Source organism: Colias eurytheme, chromosome 7, assembly GCF_061535395.1.
Source record: "Colias eurytheme isolate Ceu_HAF_F1 chromosome 7, ilColEury1 Martin Lab GWU primary, whole genome shotgun sequence".
In the NCBI taxonomy this organism is placed as follows: domain Eukaryota; kingdom Metazoa; phylum Arthropoda; class Insecta; order Lepidoptera; family Pieridae; genus Colias; species Colias eurytheme.
In genome coordinates this window covers 431,082-447,370 of record NC_142986.1, presented here as the reverse complement: position 1 = coordinate 447,370, position 16,289 = coordinate 431,082, and the positions used below count along the sequence as shown (strand labels likewise).

The 16,289-nt window shown below is 35.1% G+C and overlaps 2 protein-coding genes across 4 annotated transcripts; one reads left to right on the top strand and one right to left on the bottom strand.

The window, feature by feature from the left end:
* The first annotated feature begins 1,251 nt into the window (after positions 1-1,251).
* Positions 1,252-12,657, top strand: LOC149906855 (speckle targeted PIP5K1A-regulated poly(A) polymerase-like). The gene is made up of 6 exons (XM_090103901.1): positions 1,252-1,391; positions 1,887-2,187; positions 2,902-3,033; positions 3,275-3,514; positions 7,229-7,384; positions 9,675-12,657. The coding sequence occupies exons 3-6, from the start codon at positions 2,925-2,927 to the stop codon at positions 11,249-11,251; spliced, it is 2,082 nt and encodes a 693-aa protein (XP_089960027.1). The 5' UTR covers positions 1,252-1,391; positions 1,887-2,187; positions 2,902-2,924; the 3' UTR covers positions 11,252-12,657.
* Positions 12,658-13,773: 1,116 nt separating this feature from the next.
* On the bottom strand, positions 13,774-15,983 carry LOC149906854 (uncharacterized). 3 transcript variants are annotated; one of them, XM_090103898.1, is made up of 3 exons: positions 15,795-15,983; positions 15,132-15,284; positions 13,774-14,994 (listed from the first exon to the last, which is right to left on the bottom strand). In XM_090103898.1, the coding sequence occupies exons 1-3, from the start codon at positions 15,799-15,801 to the stop codon at positions 13,928-13,930; spliced, it is 1,227 nt and encodes a 408-aa protein (XP_089960024.1). In that variant the 5' UTR covers positions 15,802-15,983; the 3' UTR covers positions 13,774-13,927. The 3 variants fall into 3 exon arrangements, with proteins under 3 accessions (XP_089960024.1, XP_089960026.1, XP_089960025.1); XM_090103900.1 differs by having other exon boundaries at positions 15,871-15,956; XM_090103899.1 differs by lacking the exon at positions 15,795-15,983 and adding an exon at positions 15,595-15,778.
* Between the last annotated feature and the right edge of the window lie 306 nt (positions 15,984-16,289).

Sequence of the window (16,289 nt, the reverse complement as noted above, 5' to 3'; positions counted from 1 at the left end):
ATTTCTCACGATAAGAAATTGATTCTTATAAAGTATAATAGGGCTATCTTTCTTATATGTTCTAAGTGAGATATTATTATAATAAAATTAACACAGGAAATTAACCACATAACTTAATATATATCACATAATATAGCTACAATAATAAATTTAATCTACAATTCTTTCAAATTCTAAAACGTCAGTCTCTTTCGTTTGTAGCCTGTTTGTAGTTTATTGTTTATGACGTTGTCTTTAGTCTACTGTCTATTGTATTGTGAATTTTGTGATCTATTTACTACAACAAGGAAATTATTAATTTAAGAACGGGGCTTTTTGTCCCCTCAATTGGCAATAATTCGCGTGGTTATATTTTTAACACGTCGTGGTTAAACATTATATAGAAGACAAATTATGTACGATATGTATTCAAAATACAGAACAAGCTCTGTCGAACAAGAACAACATAACTAAAATCTTGAATCCTGTGACGTTTTGATGTTTAAACTATAATGGCGAATTAAATTACAGGAACAAGAAAGATATTCAATTGAGTAAGCTATTATCTTGGATTCTCAGACACGGTGCTAACAAAGAGGGACTTAACATAAGGTTCGTTATTTATATTATTTGAACTGCATATTGTCAACGTGTTGAAAACATAAAAACGGAGTGTTTATAAATTTGAATAACATTGCAATTTAAACTTATAAATTGCTATCTATCAATTTAACCGTCTGAAACGATGCGAATCTGAAATCATAATAATGATACTAGTATTTCGATATCTTAGAAAAATATAATATACCTACAACAACATAGAAAACCTTTCACTTGGATCTGGTCAAAAAGTGTCGTCTGATCATCATACCTATTATTATAATAGAATGTGAAAAAGCTTGAATTATCCCTACTAATATTATAAATGCGAAAGTAACTCTTGTCTGTATGTCTGTTACTCAATCACGCCTAAACTACTGAACCAATTTGCATGAAATTTGGTATAGAGATATTTTGATACCCGAGAAAGGACATAGGCTACCTTTTATTGCGAAATATGTACTACGGGCGAAGCCGGGGCGGACCGCTAGTAAAACATAAAAGTATTAATCCCCCATAGATATTGGGGGAATTTATTCTGACACTTGTGATTAATTTGTTTTGTTTGCTAATTTATTAATATCAAATTATTCTAATTTAGTTCTGAAGGATACATCTCTGTCAGTGATCTATTGAGGCACAAATCATTCCATACATACAACCAAGCAGATATTGTGTGAGTGGTCAAAAATAATGATAAACAAAGATTTACATTGAAGTTAAATAATATTTCTAACAACTGGGAAATTAAAGCTAATCAGGGGCATACTATAAAAGAAATAAGTAATGAAGAACTGACTCCAATATTGGAAGTGAGTATGATAGATATTGAAGTAGTATTCTATAGTACGATCCAAACTTAATGGCGGCTCGGAACATCGTACAGACCTGTGCACACCTGCACCTAACTTCTGAACCGCCATTAAGTTTGAATCATACTATAACCTTAGTAAATATCAAACTAAACAAAATAATCATATTTTTTTAGAGAATTTATAATTATTATGGATATCTGATATTTAAATCCTTATAGGGACTAAGGTTAATTTTGTTACCTAATTAAATTTTCCTTTATTATATTGTAGCTTACATTAGTTCCAACTTCAGTAGTACTGTGGAAATATTTGTCGTACATTAATTATTGTAAATCATAAATGGACAAATAAATTAATTTAATTGCATAATATGGTTACATACATATATTATTATTTATATTAAAAACAAAAAGTTCTTTTTGCTAATAACAGAAGTTTTAATGTGGGAAAACTTAACAAACAACTTGTAAAATAATAATTACGTATTTCTAGCCAAAATATTCCACAATTGTCCATGGAACATATTTGAAAGCCTGGCCGCAAATAAAATCTCAAGGGTTACATCACATGCAAAGAAAGCACATACATTTAGCGAAAGGTGTATTCGGCGATCCTCATGTTATAAGTGTACTGCGTAGAAACGCACAAGTACTAATATATATTGATTTGGCCAAAGCACTGAATGACGGAATTAAATTTTATGAATCGGAGAATGGTGTTATTTTAACAGAGGGTGATGCTAGTGGTTATTTGAAACCTAACTACTTTATTGAAGCCATCAAAATCCCATGTGGTATGTATACCCTTATTATTATTTAGGAGTAGTTCCATCACTTGCTGATCCATGATAGCCTATTTAACACTTAGAAACCAACATCCGTACATATGTGCTCACAAACTTTGGCATTTATAATATGAGTTTATAATATAAGGATAGTATTGTTGCTATTAAACTCAAACAAATTCAAACATTCATTTATTCAATTAGACTACTATTTAGTAGCACTTTCGAATCGTCATTACATAGTATTTTTAACATTTACCACCGATTCGGAAAGCAGTATCTATGGAGAAGAATCGGCAAGGAACTCCATAGTTGCTCTTTTAAAATAATGTCAATAAATTTACATAATATGTAACTTATATCTAACTACATAATATGCCAAAGAACTGTCCTGTGGTTTTTACGCGACAACCCTCCATGGGTCTTAAAAGTTCTAAAAGTTTATAAAATAAGTTTTTTCCATTTTTTTAAAGTTAAAAAACAATCAGGGCAAAAGCTATCATAAACAAACTATTTATTTCAAATTATTAAATAATGTGTTTATAATGACTTGTTTTTGAAGTAATTACTGCAAACATTAAGCTCATTTGGTAATGTCATGTTAATTAGTTTCAAATGTATAAGAAATGTCTCTATAAACTAGTTTTGTTTTGATTAGTGAGGTTGTTTAAAGCACTAAATAAAGTGAAAATATACTTTTAATAACTAAAAATTATATTCAAGGTGAGAAATTGTATCCATAAAAAATGGCGCTCGTCGAACAACAAGCCGCGGCGTCACCAAAAAGGCGGGAAAACAGAGGGAAGAAACCCGCAGACAAAAATGGCGTTGACCCTTTGAAAATACATGTTTCAGGTGACATTATATTTTGTAATTTGTTTATTATTGAAGCATAACTTTCGGCGCGTTGAGAGTAAAATTTCAAGGACGCGTCATAGCAATACCGTCACACCATGGCGACGATTTTGGTATGTTTGAGTCTTGCTAAAGAAGTTTCACTTCTGACACGTGTACTCGGCAATTTTAGATAAAAAACTTATTTATTATAACAGTATCATACATATAGATTTTATTTTAAAAATGAATTATATTTCAGGCTACCCTCCGTACACCAGGATAGATGACCTCAAAGAGGCATTTGCAGACTACAAAGTGAAACACATAAAACCAATGAAAAATTTCGCAATCATATCAATGGCGGACGCTCAGAGCTCACAGGACGCGATCGCTAATTCTGCTAAAATATGTGTTTACGGCGAGTTCCTGACAATCAAACCGTTCTCGGAGCAAGATCTGCAATGGAATAGGAGAGTGTTCGTGAAAAGCAAAGAGAAAAGTGAGTTTCATTCATTGATTTATGTTAATTTATTAATGAAAGTTTTGCAACTATGGCCATGTGTAATCTGAATAACATTAAAGGAGAATGGCGAAACTGGACCTAACAAAATTAGGGCCTTACAGAAATCATAATATATTTAAAATTCATTATGTTATTTTTAATAATTCTTGGTAAAATATTGACTTCTGATTCTATGGGAAAACAAATGTTTGAAAAAAAAGATAATGTGTTCACTAACGGCATTGTTATTTAGATTTCTATGACTACCGGTCTTATCAAGCAGAGATTTTCAGTGCTGTCAGGAGTAAAATAGTCGATATACATATCGATTAAAACGAATGAATATTTATTTTCATTTTTAGTTTTATATAAAATTCAAATGCTTTATAAATCAGAAATATAAGTTAACTGCGTTACATATTTTATTTTTAACTTTTTAGCACGCTATTTATTTAGGTAATTCTATACATTTTTACTCATGGCGGCCGCACTTTGTAAGAATATTTCTGAAATGTAGCTGGCCGCTTCAATTTTAATTACAATGTCATGTTTGTCGTTTGACTTTTGACATTTGATTGAGGTTTTTCGTTTCGTGGTTAACTTATTTTCTTCATCTTTATCGACTTTCGCTACGTATTACGGACACTGACGATCTCTGTTATTACTACCAACCAACGCTTGCACACCGGACTTTGATTACCTGCCTTTACGACTCACTACTGCTACCCTACCTGGACACCGACTTTGCATCCGATTTTTCATTTACAAATATGAACTGCATCAACTGTGGTATTAATGCTAATCGTAACAATGCTATACGTATGCATTTGTTACAAGATAATGCAATAATATCAATTATACAAGGGTGGGCTGCTCCTCTAACGGTTAGTGGATTAGTATTATCTAAGGTATTTAGTACTAGTTATTGAAATCAAACAAAAACGTAAACACACATTGTTTTATATATATACTAGCGGTCCACCCCGGCTTCGCCCGTGGTACCTACATGTTTAAACTATCCTATCTCTCAAGTTGGATCGAACTCCACATGGTGTGCGAATTTTATTATAATCGGTTAAGTGGTTTAGAAGTCCATTGAGGACAAACATTGTGACACTTAAGCATTAAGCTGGTGGTTAAAAGTTTTAATGTTGGCATGCATGGCAAACGCCCAGTGGCGTCTCCATATAATATTTTCTATGATCATGGTGAGTCTGATTCTACGGTTGAAGGAGGTCTTGTGGAGCTCTCCGTTTTATGCGCTTAAAAGTGCGAGTGGGCTCCATCATGTTCCAGACAAGTATGTTGGGGTGATTTTTTATACGGCTTTTATATGTCTTAAGTTTCTTGAGAATTTCCTCTTTAACAGTTGGAATAAACAAGTCACGGTGAAGATGACAATTGCTAATGAACCACGGAGCTCGAGATATGATACGAAGTATTTTTGACTGGAAACGTTGTATAATTTCCAGATTAGAGTGAGCTGCAGTACCCCAAAGTTCAACTCCATATGACCAAATTGGTTTGAGGATAGACTTGTACAAAAGAAGTTTGTTGTTCAGTGAAAGGCCAGAGTTACGCGCCAAGAGCCAGTACAATTTGCGAAACTGTACACTAAGAGCTTTCCTTTTTGTGAATATATGTTTCTTCCATGTAAGACGTCTGTCCAAGTATATACCCAAGTAACGCACATCTTCTGACTGGGGAATTGTTATTCCGTTAAGTTGAACGGGTGGACAAGTATCGCGTCTGAGGGTAAATGTCACTTGCACCGACTTCGTTTCGTTGGCTTTTATTCTCCAGTCTTTCAGCCACACTGAGACATCATTTAAGCTTTGCTGTAACATTTTCGAGGCAGATACAGGATCCTCATGCATTGCGATGAGAGCAGTATCGTCAGCAAATGTCCCAACGAGAACATCTTCTTTAGTCGGTAAGTCATAAGTGTATATTAGATATAACACAGGACCCATTACGCTGCCCTGCGGAACACCAGCCTTAATTTCGTAGAGATTTGTTCTGTCGTCTCCATGCTTAACATAGAAGTGTCGTTGTTGAAGATATGACTTAATGATAAGATATGATTTATATATATTAATATATATATTCACTTTCTTTTATCCAATTGTAATATTAATTCTATCTTGTAATATTAATTTGTAGATCACTCACTCTGATCACATATGTGATGCATGCTGGAAACTTGCAAATGATTCTTTGAGGATTGAAAATCATGAAGATGACACTGTAACTCTGGGTCATCAACGTGTATGCATTTATTGTGGACGTTCTGTATTGCGCACACGGTTTCATTTACTAAGAACTGATTCTCAACGCGATCAAAGAATTAGAGCAGTGATATTAGAGTGGATATTACCTCGTCATTTAAGTTATTGAGTGTTTTGATAATATTTTAAGTAAAAAGTTGCCAATAATCTTCTTTTTAAATCTCAAAGTAAAAATGAAAGGTGTTTTAACAAAGTATTTCTTTAAAGATTGGAAATAGAGCAACATATCTATGTCATTCTTGCTGGGTGAGGGCTCTCATAGGAAGGGAAGCAATAACAGTGTATTATTGTAATTGTTTAGTAGGAAGAAGAACTGTAGGTTGCTGCTGTCACGTTATGTGCATAATATGGTACCTTAGATGGGCAAGGTATCAACCAGATTTAATGCCGCCAGCACAGTTTCTGGATGATGTGTTAATTGTTTATGATGATAATGATGAATAAACGATTTATGAAAAAACGTGTTTTATTTTATATATAAGTACCTACGATGTTTTGGTAGGTACTCTAAAAGAATAAAAGTTCGATCCAATATCTCTATTACCTAACTGTTCTTCTGTTACACTCTTTATCTAAATAATGTATATTATAGGATATAAACTTACCTCTACTTAGAAAGAAACAAAGCTATTCATTGAACTAGAGCAAACCTAACCTCAATTTTAGTGACGTTACATGCTCAATATCTCTGCTATCCCATAGAACAGATCTTTAATTGTTATATTTATAGAATCTGTATATTTTTATCTATTTAACCCCACATAAATCATCAGTGTAACGATCAGGCCCAAAGTCCTATGGGAGTTCGCCATTCTCCTTTACCTTTAAAATATTCTCATATACAATCAAGTATCATAGTTTATATCGGATCAAAGCCTTCCTAAAATTATTAAAAAATATATTATTTTTAAGTAAGTCACACATTTTAAAATCTTTGTCAGAATTGTAAGAGTTTTTGAGATATTTCAGTTATTTAAATCCTGCGTCAACTTTAATCAAATGTGGCTATTCGATAAACCATGCTTTGTTTTATACGACGGGAGCCAAAAACAGGTTAATGTCATAAAATAAAATTGTTTATTTTACCATAATACAGGATCGTATTTTCAATTCGGTAAAATTTCTTATTTATAAAGCTGTTTAACCCGCATTGCTCCGCTCCTGCTGGTCTTAGTGTGATGATATATAGCCTATAGCCTTCCTCGATAAACGGGCTATCTAACACCGAAAGAATTTTTCAAATCGGACCAGTAGTTCCTGAGATTAGCGCGTACAAAAAAAAAACTTCAGCTTTATAATATTAAGTATAGATTTGAATGCCACAAAAGTAAACATTAAATGGTTTATTTTAGTTTTCATTCATATACCCTTTCACTGCATATAAGTTTTCACAATAACTTATAAAATGTAATCTTCATTGCAGACGTTATAATCGAGCCGTCGAAGATAGAACTGTCGGGTGACTTCCTGCAGCAGCTGGACCAGGTGTTGGCTGCCGTTCGCCTAACCAAGGAGGAGGTCACCAGGATATCCAGGTTATACAGCGATTTGCAGAGCGTTCTCAGCGAGATATGGCCGGGTGAGTGTCCTAACTCTTGTGTACACACGTAAGAAGTGAAACTTCTTTATGACCTTATTTTTCAAAAAAATATTTACTATAATATGCAGCTTTACAGAAATACGTCGAATCACGCGTGGTAGGGATAAGAAAAATATGGCGCGTAACGGAAAAATGTCACGCGTAACGTAAAAATGTTACACAAATTTTTTTCCAACCCCGATAAAGAAGTTTCACTTCAAATACTAAAATCAAATTAGAACAAGTTATTCCCGAGAAGCATCGAAGCGTCTCATGCAAAAGGTAGCGCGCTGCGCTTCTGAATATTATTATAATAAGGATAATGCTGAGTTGGTAGTGGCCCTGCCTTCCAAGCCAGAGGTTGTTGTTTCGATTCCCACCCAGGGCAAATATTTGTGTGAAGAACTGTTGTATGTGCATTAATTATCTAAGTATATAAATGTACATATTTATTTCATTTAAGTGCAATATCTTTTTATCGAACACTCTAAATGATTTGCAATTTTCCTGTAACTCCAGCTCTTGTCAAAATGTAAACTTAAGATTATTTTACTTGTTGATGGGTCACAAATCTTACTTTTACCCATTTTTATTGCAAAGTTAATTAATTTTCAGAACCTTTTAGATAGAATGTTTAAAAAACGGTGCAAATATTTGAAGAAGAAAAAAAATATTGGCTGCATTTCAACAGGTTTTGACTTTGGAACACTCGAACCATGCTGTTTCTAATTTGTTGTCCAGACTGAAAATACTCGGAAATTAGACTGCACTTAAAGTTGTTTAATTTTATTAATTTAAGCTAACGTTTGATTAAAATTAAGCAATTTCTTATAAAGCTAGATAAACGGGTGTTCTATTACATATGAAATAATGCTTAATCTCTAATACGTTATTATACACAAATGACAAATGAATTTGATGACTACTTCATTGTGTTACGTGTTTCTAATTATACGTCCACCACTGTATATGTGTGTTTATCAACCATTTGGTTTCTATAACACAAGCGAAAGCTTAGTAAAAGACCAGATCGTGCCGTGTGTGAAAATTGTCCTGAAATATTTATTTATTTTTAATAGTTTTGACAATGAAAAATGATCCGCGCTGCTCGCCGCCATATCTGCGTCGGACCTTAAACTTTGGGCGCGTTCCTATATGTCGTAGTGATTAATTTATCGTTGGGCGGTTTAGTACCTTTCTGTGTTTGATTTTACGCGAGTACTATTAATTTATAAATTAAAGGCTTTAAACGCGATTTATTAATTATATTAGTTGGATGGCTTCCGTCTCACTCCGAACACAAATACACATTGGACATTTACTATTTCAACACGTATCTTATGATTTTAATTAGAAAATTCCCGAATTTGCATTCGCGCGCGTGCATTGAAGTTGACTCGAGAGTCGAGTGTTTGTTTAATATAGAGAGTGGCAACGTCGCGCGCAATCGCTGTCCTGTGTACGGGCGCCCAGGCGCGGCGGTAAAAACGAACCGGCAACGTTTGCTGGAGCGGCGCTCCGAATTTTGCTATTTTTCCATAGAAAATCTTCTGTTTCACGCGCGCAAGGCACTGGCAAACCCTCTCTTTCACTCCTTTTGGATTTCGTATTAGGAAATGTACTAAATATTTTTTCATTGGAGCGCAATCGTGAGCGCTCCGCTTCGCGCGTTACTGTATAATACAGTATTATTCAGGTGTATGGAATGATGGATATATTCATTGGTATTGACAGTAGTTTTTTACGATTACGATTGATTTTAAATAGTAATAATTAATATTAATAATGAAATTAAGGAGTATGATTTTATTATAATTATTTATGGGAGTTCACTGCACCAGCGCTCCTTAGGGCGAGCCGCCTCTGCATTTCACACACTTTTATTTAATTTAGACAGGTACAAAATAGTATTATATTGTTTGATTTTACGCGAGTATTCAAATAATATAATGTATAAATCGTGTTTAAAATCCGTTAAAATCTTTAAATTTTAAGGGACGAAATAAAGGAATGAATATATTATCATTGAATGCCCGCCGTTATAATTTTACGTTGTTGAATTTTTATGAACTGTAAAATGTAAATGTTTCTCTATTCTAATCTCATTAAAATGACTCCACTATAATTTCTAAATTTATAATGCTGGTGTTGAATCAAACACAATAAATAATATCACATCACATTTTATTAAATTTATTACAAATATCAGTGTATCTTTTTTACAACCTAAGATTTATTAAAAAAGAAAATGGTCAATTTATTGCGTACAATAACATGAACTTGTTTACAGGATGTCACGCGTACCCCTTCGGCTCGATAACCACCGGGCTCGGCATCAAGACGAGCGACGCGGATTGCTTCGTGGACCTGCCCATACAGTTCAAGTACACAAACATGAACCACGTCAACAAGGCCAAGAGAATACTGCAGCAGTACCCGCAAATTTTCACGGAGATATACTCGATACCGAACGCTCACACGCCCATAGTGAAATTCTTTTACAAGCCCACGGAGACCAACTGCGACGTGTCCTTTAAGACGCTCCTGGGGGTTCGGAACAGCAAGCTCATCGCGTTTCTTCTGCACGCCGACCCTCGGCTGATTCCCGTGGCCGTGCTCGTGAAGTACTGGGCCAAAGTGCACGGATTCTCCGGCAGCGGCAGGCTCACCAACTACGCGCTCACCATGCTCCTCATCTTCTACCTCCAGCAGAAGCCCGTCTCGATCCTCCCTTCAGTCGCGTGGCTGCAAAGAGACTCCTCGACAGACCTCATCATTGACGAGTGGAACACGGGCTTCCTGGACCGCCACGACTTGTTACCTAAGGTGGAGAACGAGTCGCCCATCTCGGAGCTCATCGGCGGCTTCTTCGAGTACTACGCGACTTTCAACTTCGACGATATGGTCGTGTGCCCGTTCCTCGGCTACCCGATAAAGAAGGCGGCCTTCGCGGACCTGGACACCTTGCCGGAGGAGTTGAGCCGGTACAAGAGAAACTTGATCGCCAAAACGGTGCTGCCGATGAAGTTCACGACGTCCATGTGCGTGCAGGACCCGCTCGAGCTGTGCCACAATGTCGCGTCGTCGGTCGGCTCGCGCCTGGCCGTCGAGATCAAGGCGTACTTCAAACTCGCAGCCGCGACGTACCAGAAGGAGAAAAGCTCGGGCTGCGACAACCTGCTGCGGGGCGTGTTGTTAGAGAAGCCTCCGGAGCCCCCGGGCGCCGCCCGCACGGAGTACCGCGCCAACGTGCACGCGAAGGAACTGGACCGGATCCCCGACGACGAGTGGAAGAGCGTCATCCGGAACGTGCTCAAGGTTATGTTCGAGCAGATCTGCCACGCGCCGCTGGAGCCTATAGAGACCAAGAACGAAGGCAACAGGCACGTGGAGCTGTACGCCAGCGACGTGAGGAAAGCCGTGTGGAAGCGCAAGCGGTTCACGCGGTTATACGGCCACATGCCGGGCAGCTTCCTGGACAAACAGATCCGCATCTCCCAGGAGATCCTGGCGACGGACCGCGAGCTGCACGACCTGCGCGTGACGCTCAGCGTCAGCTTCCCGCGAGACGCGCGCAATGCGGCCCTGCAGCTGCGACACCTGCAAGGCGACAAGACCACCTTCCAGGAGTTCGGCAAGTTCTTCATCATCATGGTCAAGGGCTGGTTCTTTGTGCTCATGCGACCCTTCCTCAAGGCGAAAAAAACAGACGGAGCCGTCGCGGACGACCCAAAATCGGACAAGGACGCAGAAATTGAAGAAAAAATCGATTTAACCAACGGTCTACTCAAAGAAAGCGATTTAAACGGCTCAGAAGTTGTGACGAGTGTCGTAGAGAATGACACGGAAGCGAGCGACGACCCGTGATTTGTACAGATTGTTTATTTTTCTACGCCAGTTTTAGTGAAATCAAAAGTTTATCAATCATGATATGGATTATAATATGTAGTTGTTAAGAATTCGAGAGCCGTTTCGGATAAATGGTATTAAAACACGTTTAAATTTGTTACTACAGTGTCGTTGTAGCCCGTAATGATGACGTTGTGTTATAGAGTACATATATACATTCGTTATACCTAGAAGCATGAAATTCGTTGGAATAGGTAGCTATTTAGTACATTTGATTCCCAAATTATAATCATAATAAAAAAAAGTACAATTTATTATAGAGACTTTTCAAAATGATTTGTGATCACTTGTTTGTACTTCAATAAATTAAGACAATAAAACCATATTATGTGTAGGTATATTTATTGTCTTTTTTTACTGACGTATACAGAAATAATTTTGACTTGTGTTATGTAAGTACAGACTATGTTTGGTGCCTCAAAGTTTTATCTAGCACGCAAACAATCTCATTTTTTGTTATTGTTTATAATCTACTACAAAATATTTTTTTTTAAATCATATAAAAATGCAATTGAGTACAATGACTACATATTTTTTACTGACACAAATTTTTTAGGAATTTACCTAACGTGCAATTCACATTTAAACAATATACATATGTATTGATTAAAACATTTGTGCTTAGTAAAAGCACAAAAATCAATAAGTTATTCAAAACAGGTATGTGATAATATGTGGGTAACTCCAAGAAGCTTATATCTAATACACTGGAGATTTCAGTATGAACATTATCTTGTAACAAGAAAATATGGCCTTGAATGACGCCTGTATGTTTTTTTATCCCTTACACACCCACTTGCCAAGTTAGGTGTGAAAGGGATAAAAAAACATACAGGCGTCATTCAAGGTCATATTTTCTTGTTACAAGTTAATGTTCATACTGAAATCTCCAGTGCATTAGATATAAGCTTCTTGGGTAACTCAAAGGAAATTAAATCTTATTAAGATGATTCCAAAAAAGTATAGATGGGGACGATTTTGACATATTATTAGATTAATTAGAAGCATAGATACACATTTTTTGGAATAATGTTTAAATGTATATATTCAAGTTTTCAGTTCAACAATAAATTAATTATTATAGGTGCATGAAATACATACTACAAATAATATCATTAATTAGCCTTTACTCGTCTCGATCACATTTTAATTTTATAATCATGTTATTACCCTCTTTGCAAATTGCATTTGTGACGTCATATCATGGCGGCAAATAATGACTTATGACTACTTTTTTTTTCTTTATTCTTTATTTGACTTATGACAAAATAAACACACTATAGATATATTAATTTTATAAGTTAAGCGATTTATTTTGTAATAATTTTAATTTTTGAAAGCTTTGAACATTAAAGCCTTTTTTTTATAACCTGTTTTTTTTAAACCTGTTGGTTCTATGACTTTCTTATTGTGTTAAAATACTTAATTACAATAATATGTATTTAATATACATTTTTAAATGGTTTTTTAAGGTTTTTATGTTATAAATGTATTGTACTTACCTGTACACATTTTTACTCTCATGCAGATGCACATTAATAATAGGTACCTACATGAGAAAGGCTACAAAAATTAAGGATTTGTATTAATAATTGTTGTACAGTGTACTGTGTACGGCATACCTAAGCTAAGGAGTCCATATCCCTCTAGCCGTGGCCATGGGAGCCTTGAGTAGGAAATTACAGTAGAATCCTACTAATATGTATTATAAATGCGAAAGTTTGTGAGGATGTGTGTGTGTTTGTTACTCTTTCACGCAAATACTACTGAATCGATTACAATGAAATTTAGCACACATATAGAGGGTAACTTGGATTAACACATAGGATAGGTTTCATCCCGAAAATCCCACGGGAACGGGAACTATGCGGGTTTTTTTTTCAAAACGCTGGCGAAGCCGCGGGCGAAAAGCTAGTACATATTATATAAACTGAGGTAAAAGCGGCGTACGTGTAAATACACTTTCCGTTTATAGTCAGGTAATTAGCTGGGTTGCATTTAGGTTACGTTGCTTACACTTTTCGGCTAATGGTTTATATGTATTTTCTATCTTTTTCTCACTAGTACGGAGTACGTACACATTCACGTACTCCGTGTACTATGTTTGTTTGAGGGTAAAATGTTTATGTAGATAACGCGGTACAGCTTTCACTGCTAGTTTTTTCGCATAGACCGCTTCTACGTCAGTTAGAAAACAATAATATATACATTATTGTTTTCTAAGGAAATTAATTACAGTCTAGGGGTGATTGGAGCTCAAATACATCTATACTAATATTATAAAGCTGAAGAGTATTTGTTTGTTTGTACGCGCTAATCTCAGGAACTACAGGGTCCGATTTGGAAAATTATTTTGGTGTTAGATATTTATCGAGGAAGACCATAGGCTATATATTTTCAAGCCAAGAGCAACAGGAGCTCGAGCGGAGCAATGCGGGTGAAACCGCGGAGTACAGCTAGTCTAAAATAAAACGCTATGATAGTGAAAGTACTCTTCTGTTCATTTTTAATATATTAAAAATTAAACTTCACATATGGTACAAATATAACAAAACAATCAATAATTATTAATAATCTCTTAAATATCACAATAATTGACAAAACAACACTTTTCAGTCATTTAATTTGTTATTGTTAATTATTATTAATTATTTGTTGATTATGTTGATTTCTGTTATAATTAAATTTTCTTTTGAAATTCCTTGCACGTTCAATTGATCGTTGGTTCTTCTTTGTGTTGCTTCGTTTTTGAATTCCATGCGTTTTGATGTGATCATTTCTGAATATTGGTTTATTTGTAGGTACGGGAGATTCTTGAGTGTGCAACAAGTTTCTAAGAAAATTATCACTCGGCTCTTTATCATATAATTCTGCTGCCTTTTTAAATATGTTGATAATTCTTTCTGCTAATTTGGGATGCACAGCGACTGCGCAGTTGCGGCTGTGGTTCAATGGATCTTGCACACACATATACGTGTCTAAGCGAAGTGGCTGGCAAAGCTCTGACTTTACATTCGCAGAATACAATTTGAATTCTGGAGGCACGTTGTGTACGTCAATAAATTTTTCCCTCTCTATTATTCGTCCAGTGTACAATGATATTACACATTTATCGAATTTTAAGTTATAGTAATATTTAAAAAAATTCCCTAACAAAGAATACAAGTTCTCATTTTTGTCACATTTGTGTGTTATTTTAGTGAAAGCTGTATTCCAATTGTCAACAAGTCTTACGTCGTCTTTTTGTTGTAAAGCAATGAACGGACATATTATGTTTTTTTGTTGTAAATAAAAGATAACCAGTAAGGTCAAACAGTAATTTGGCATCAGATTCTCTCCGGAGAAGCGATGCACTTTGGACCAGTATTTGATAATGAGAGCTAGTTGTAGCACGCGCTCGTCACTCATCATGTAGTACTCCAATAAGTGGCTGTTGTATGCCGCCATGGGGCCCGAGAAACTTATGTCGCAGTGTCTTCTGGTTGGTATGTGGTAAAACTTAACAATGGGCACTTTTGCTTTAGTTATAGCTAATATATTTCGAAATCTATGGCGGTATAAATTAAGAATTTTCCTCGCTTGGACAACAAAGATGGCCCTCGGTTGGGTTAGCCATGGACGAAGATGACAAAGTATGTCAATATCACTGTCTTTTAATGCCAGACCCGTAACTACAGAACCAAACACTTCAAACTGACAACCTGAAATAAACATGAAGTCAATTATTTGATAAAAGTTGCATTTCAAATTCGTTTAAACTTTTGATATGCTGTAAATAGTGGAAACTTTGATTGAAATTAGTAAAAATGTTTATGATAATTAAATAACAAATATTTACCTTGCCAAACTCTTTCAAAGATGTCTTGCAGTTCATCAAAAAGATCTTGCATATGTTCGACATCTTCCTTACTCATTCTAATGTACTGTAATATTTCTTTTACTTGGGTGTCAAAATCTCCACTAAAATATAACCCTGATGTATCCAATATATCTGAAAAATAGAAAGGATCCTAATGATACAAGATGTGCATAATTTGGTAAATTTTAAGTCTGGATCTACTAGACAAAATCTTGGAAAGCAGCTGGAGAAGTATTGGTATCTGAACAGTGTGATTGTAATTTAATATTATTTAGTTATTTATATTTATTAACACAATTTAAATCAAATTGTGAAGAGATTTGGATATATTTAAAATGCATCTACACTAATGTTATACAGAGGAAAACTTTGTTTGTTTGTTTGTTTGATTGTAATGAATAAGCTCATAAAACTACTGGACCGATTTTAAAAATTCTTTCACCATTCGAAAGCTACATTATCCACGAGTAATATAGAATAGGTTTTATCCCGGAAATTCCACGGGAACGGGAACTATGCGAGTTTTTCTTTAAAACCGCGGGCGGAGCCGCCGGCGGTTATTCTAGTATTTTATATAACTACATGGTAGACTAAGATTATAAAGCAAATCTGTTTAAATTCATTGCAGTTGCAAAAACTCACTGTCCATTTTTTATTTCAATCAATCAAAAATAAATATTTTTATAGGCAATTATTATTTGTACTTATTTGCATTTACAATTATGTATTTTTCTATACAGTTTTAACAATAAACAATTGTATTGTTTGATTTCTTTGAAATTATATTTTTAATAACAAAAATAACAAATAACAATGTCAATTCACTCAATGTATGACTGGTGACATTGACGTAGAAACTATCTACTTAAGTATTCCAATTTTCGTAACATTTTACAATACTTAGCGAACGTATAGTGAATCTAGCGACAGCCACAGCTCATTATCGTTGCTGTCGCTGTGTTGTTACATTCTAGTTACAAAAATTATTAATATGTTGTAGAATGTAGGGGTTTCATTGGGTAAACAAAAAAAAAACAGAAACATTTACAAAACCGAAGTTCATAGTATAACCGTATAACGGAATGGCGTTTGCGACTCTTTTTGAAAGCTTTTTGACTGGGGATTCCCTTGATCACC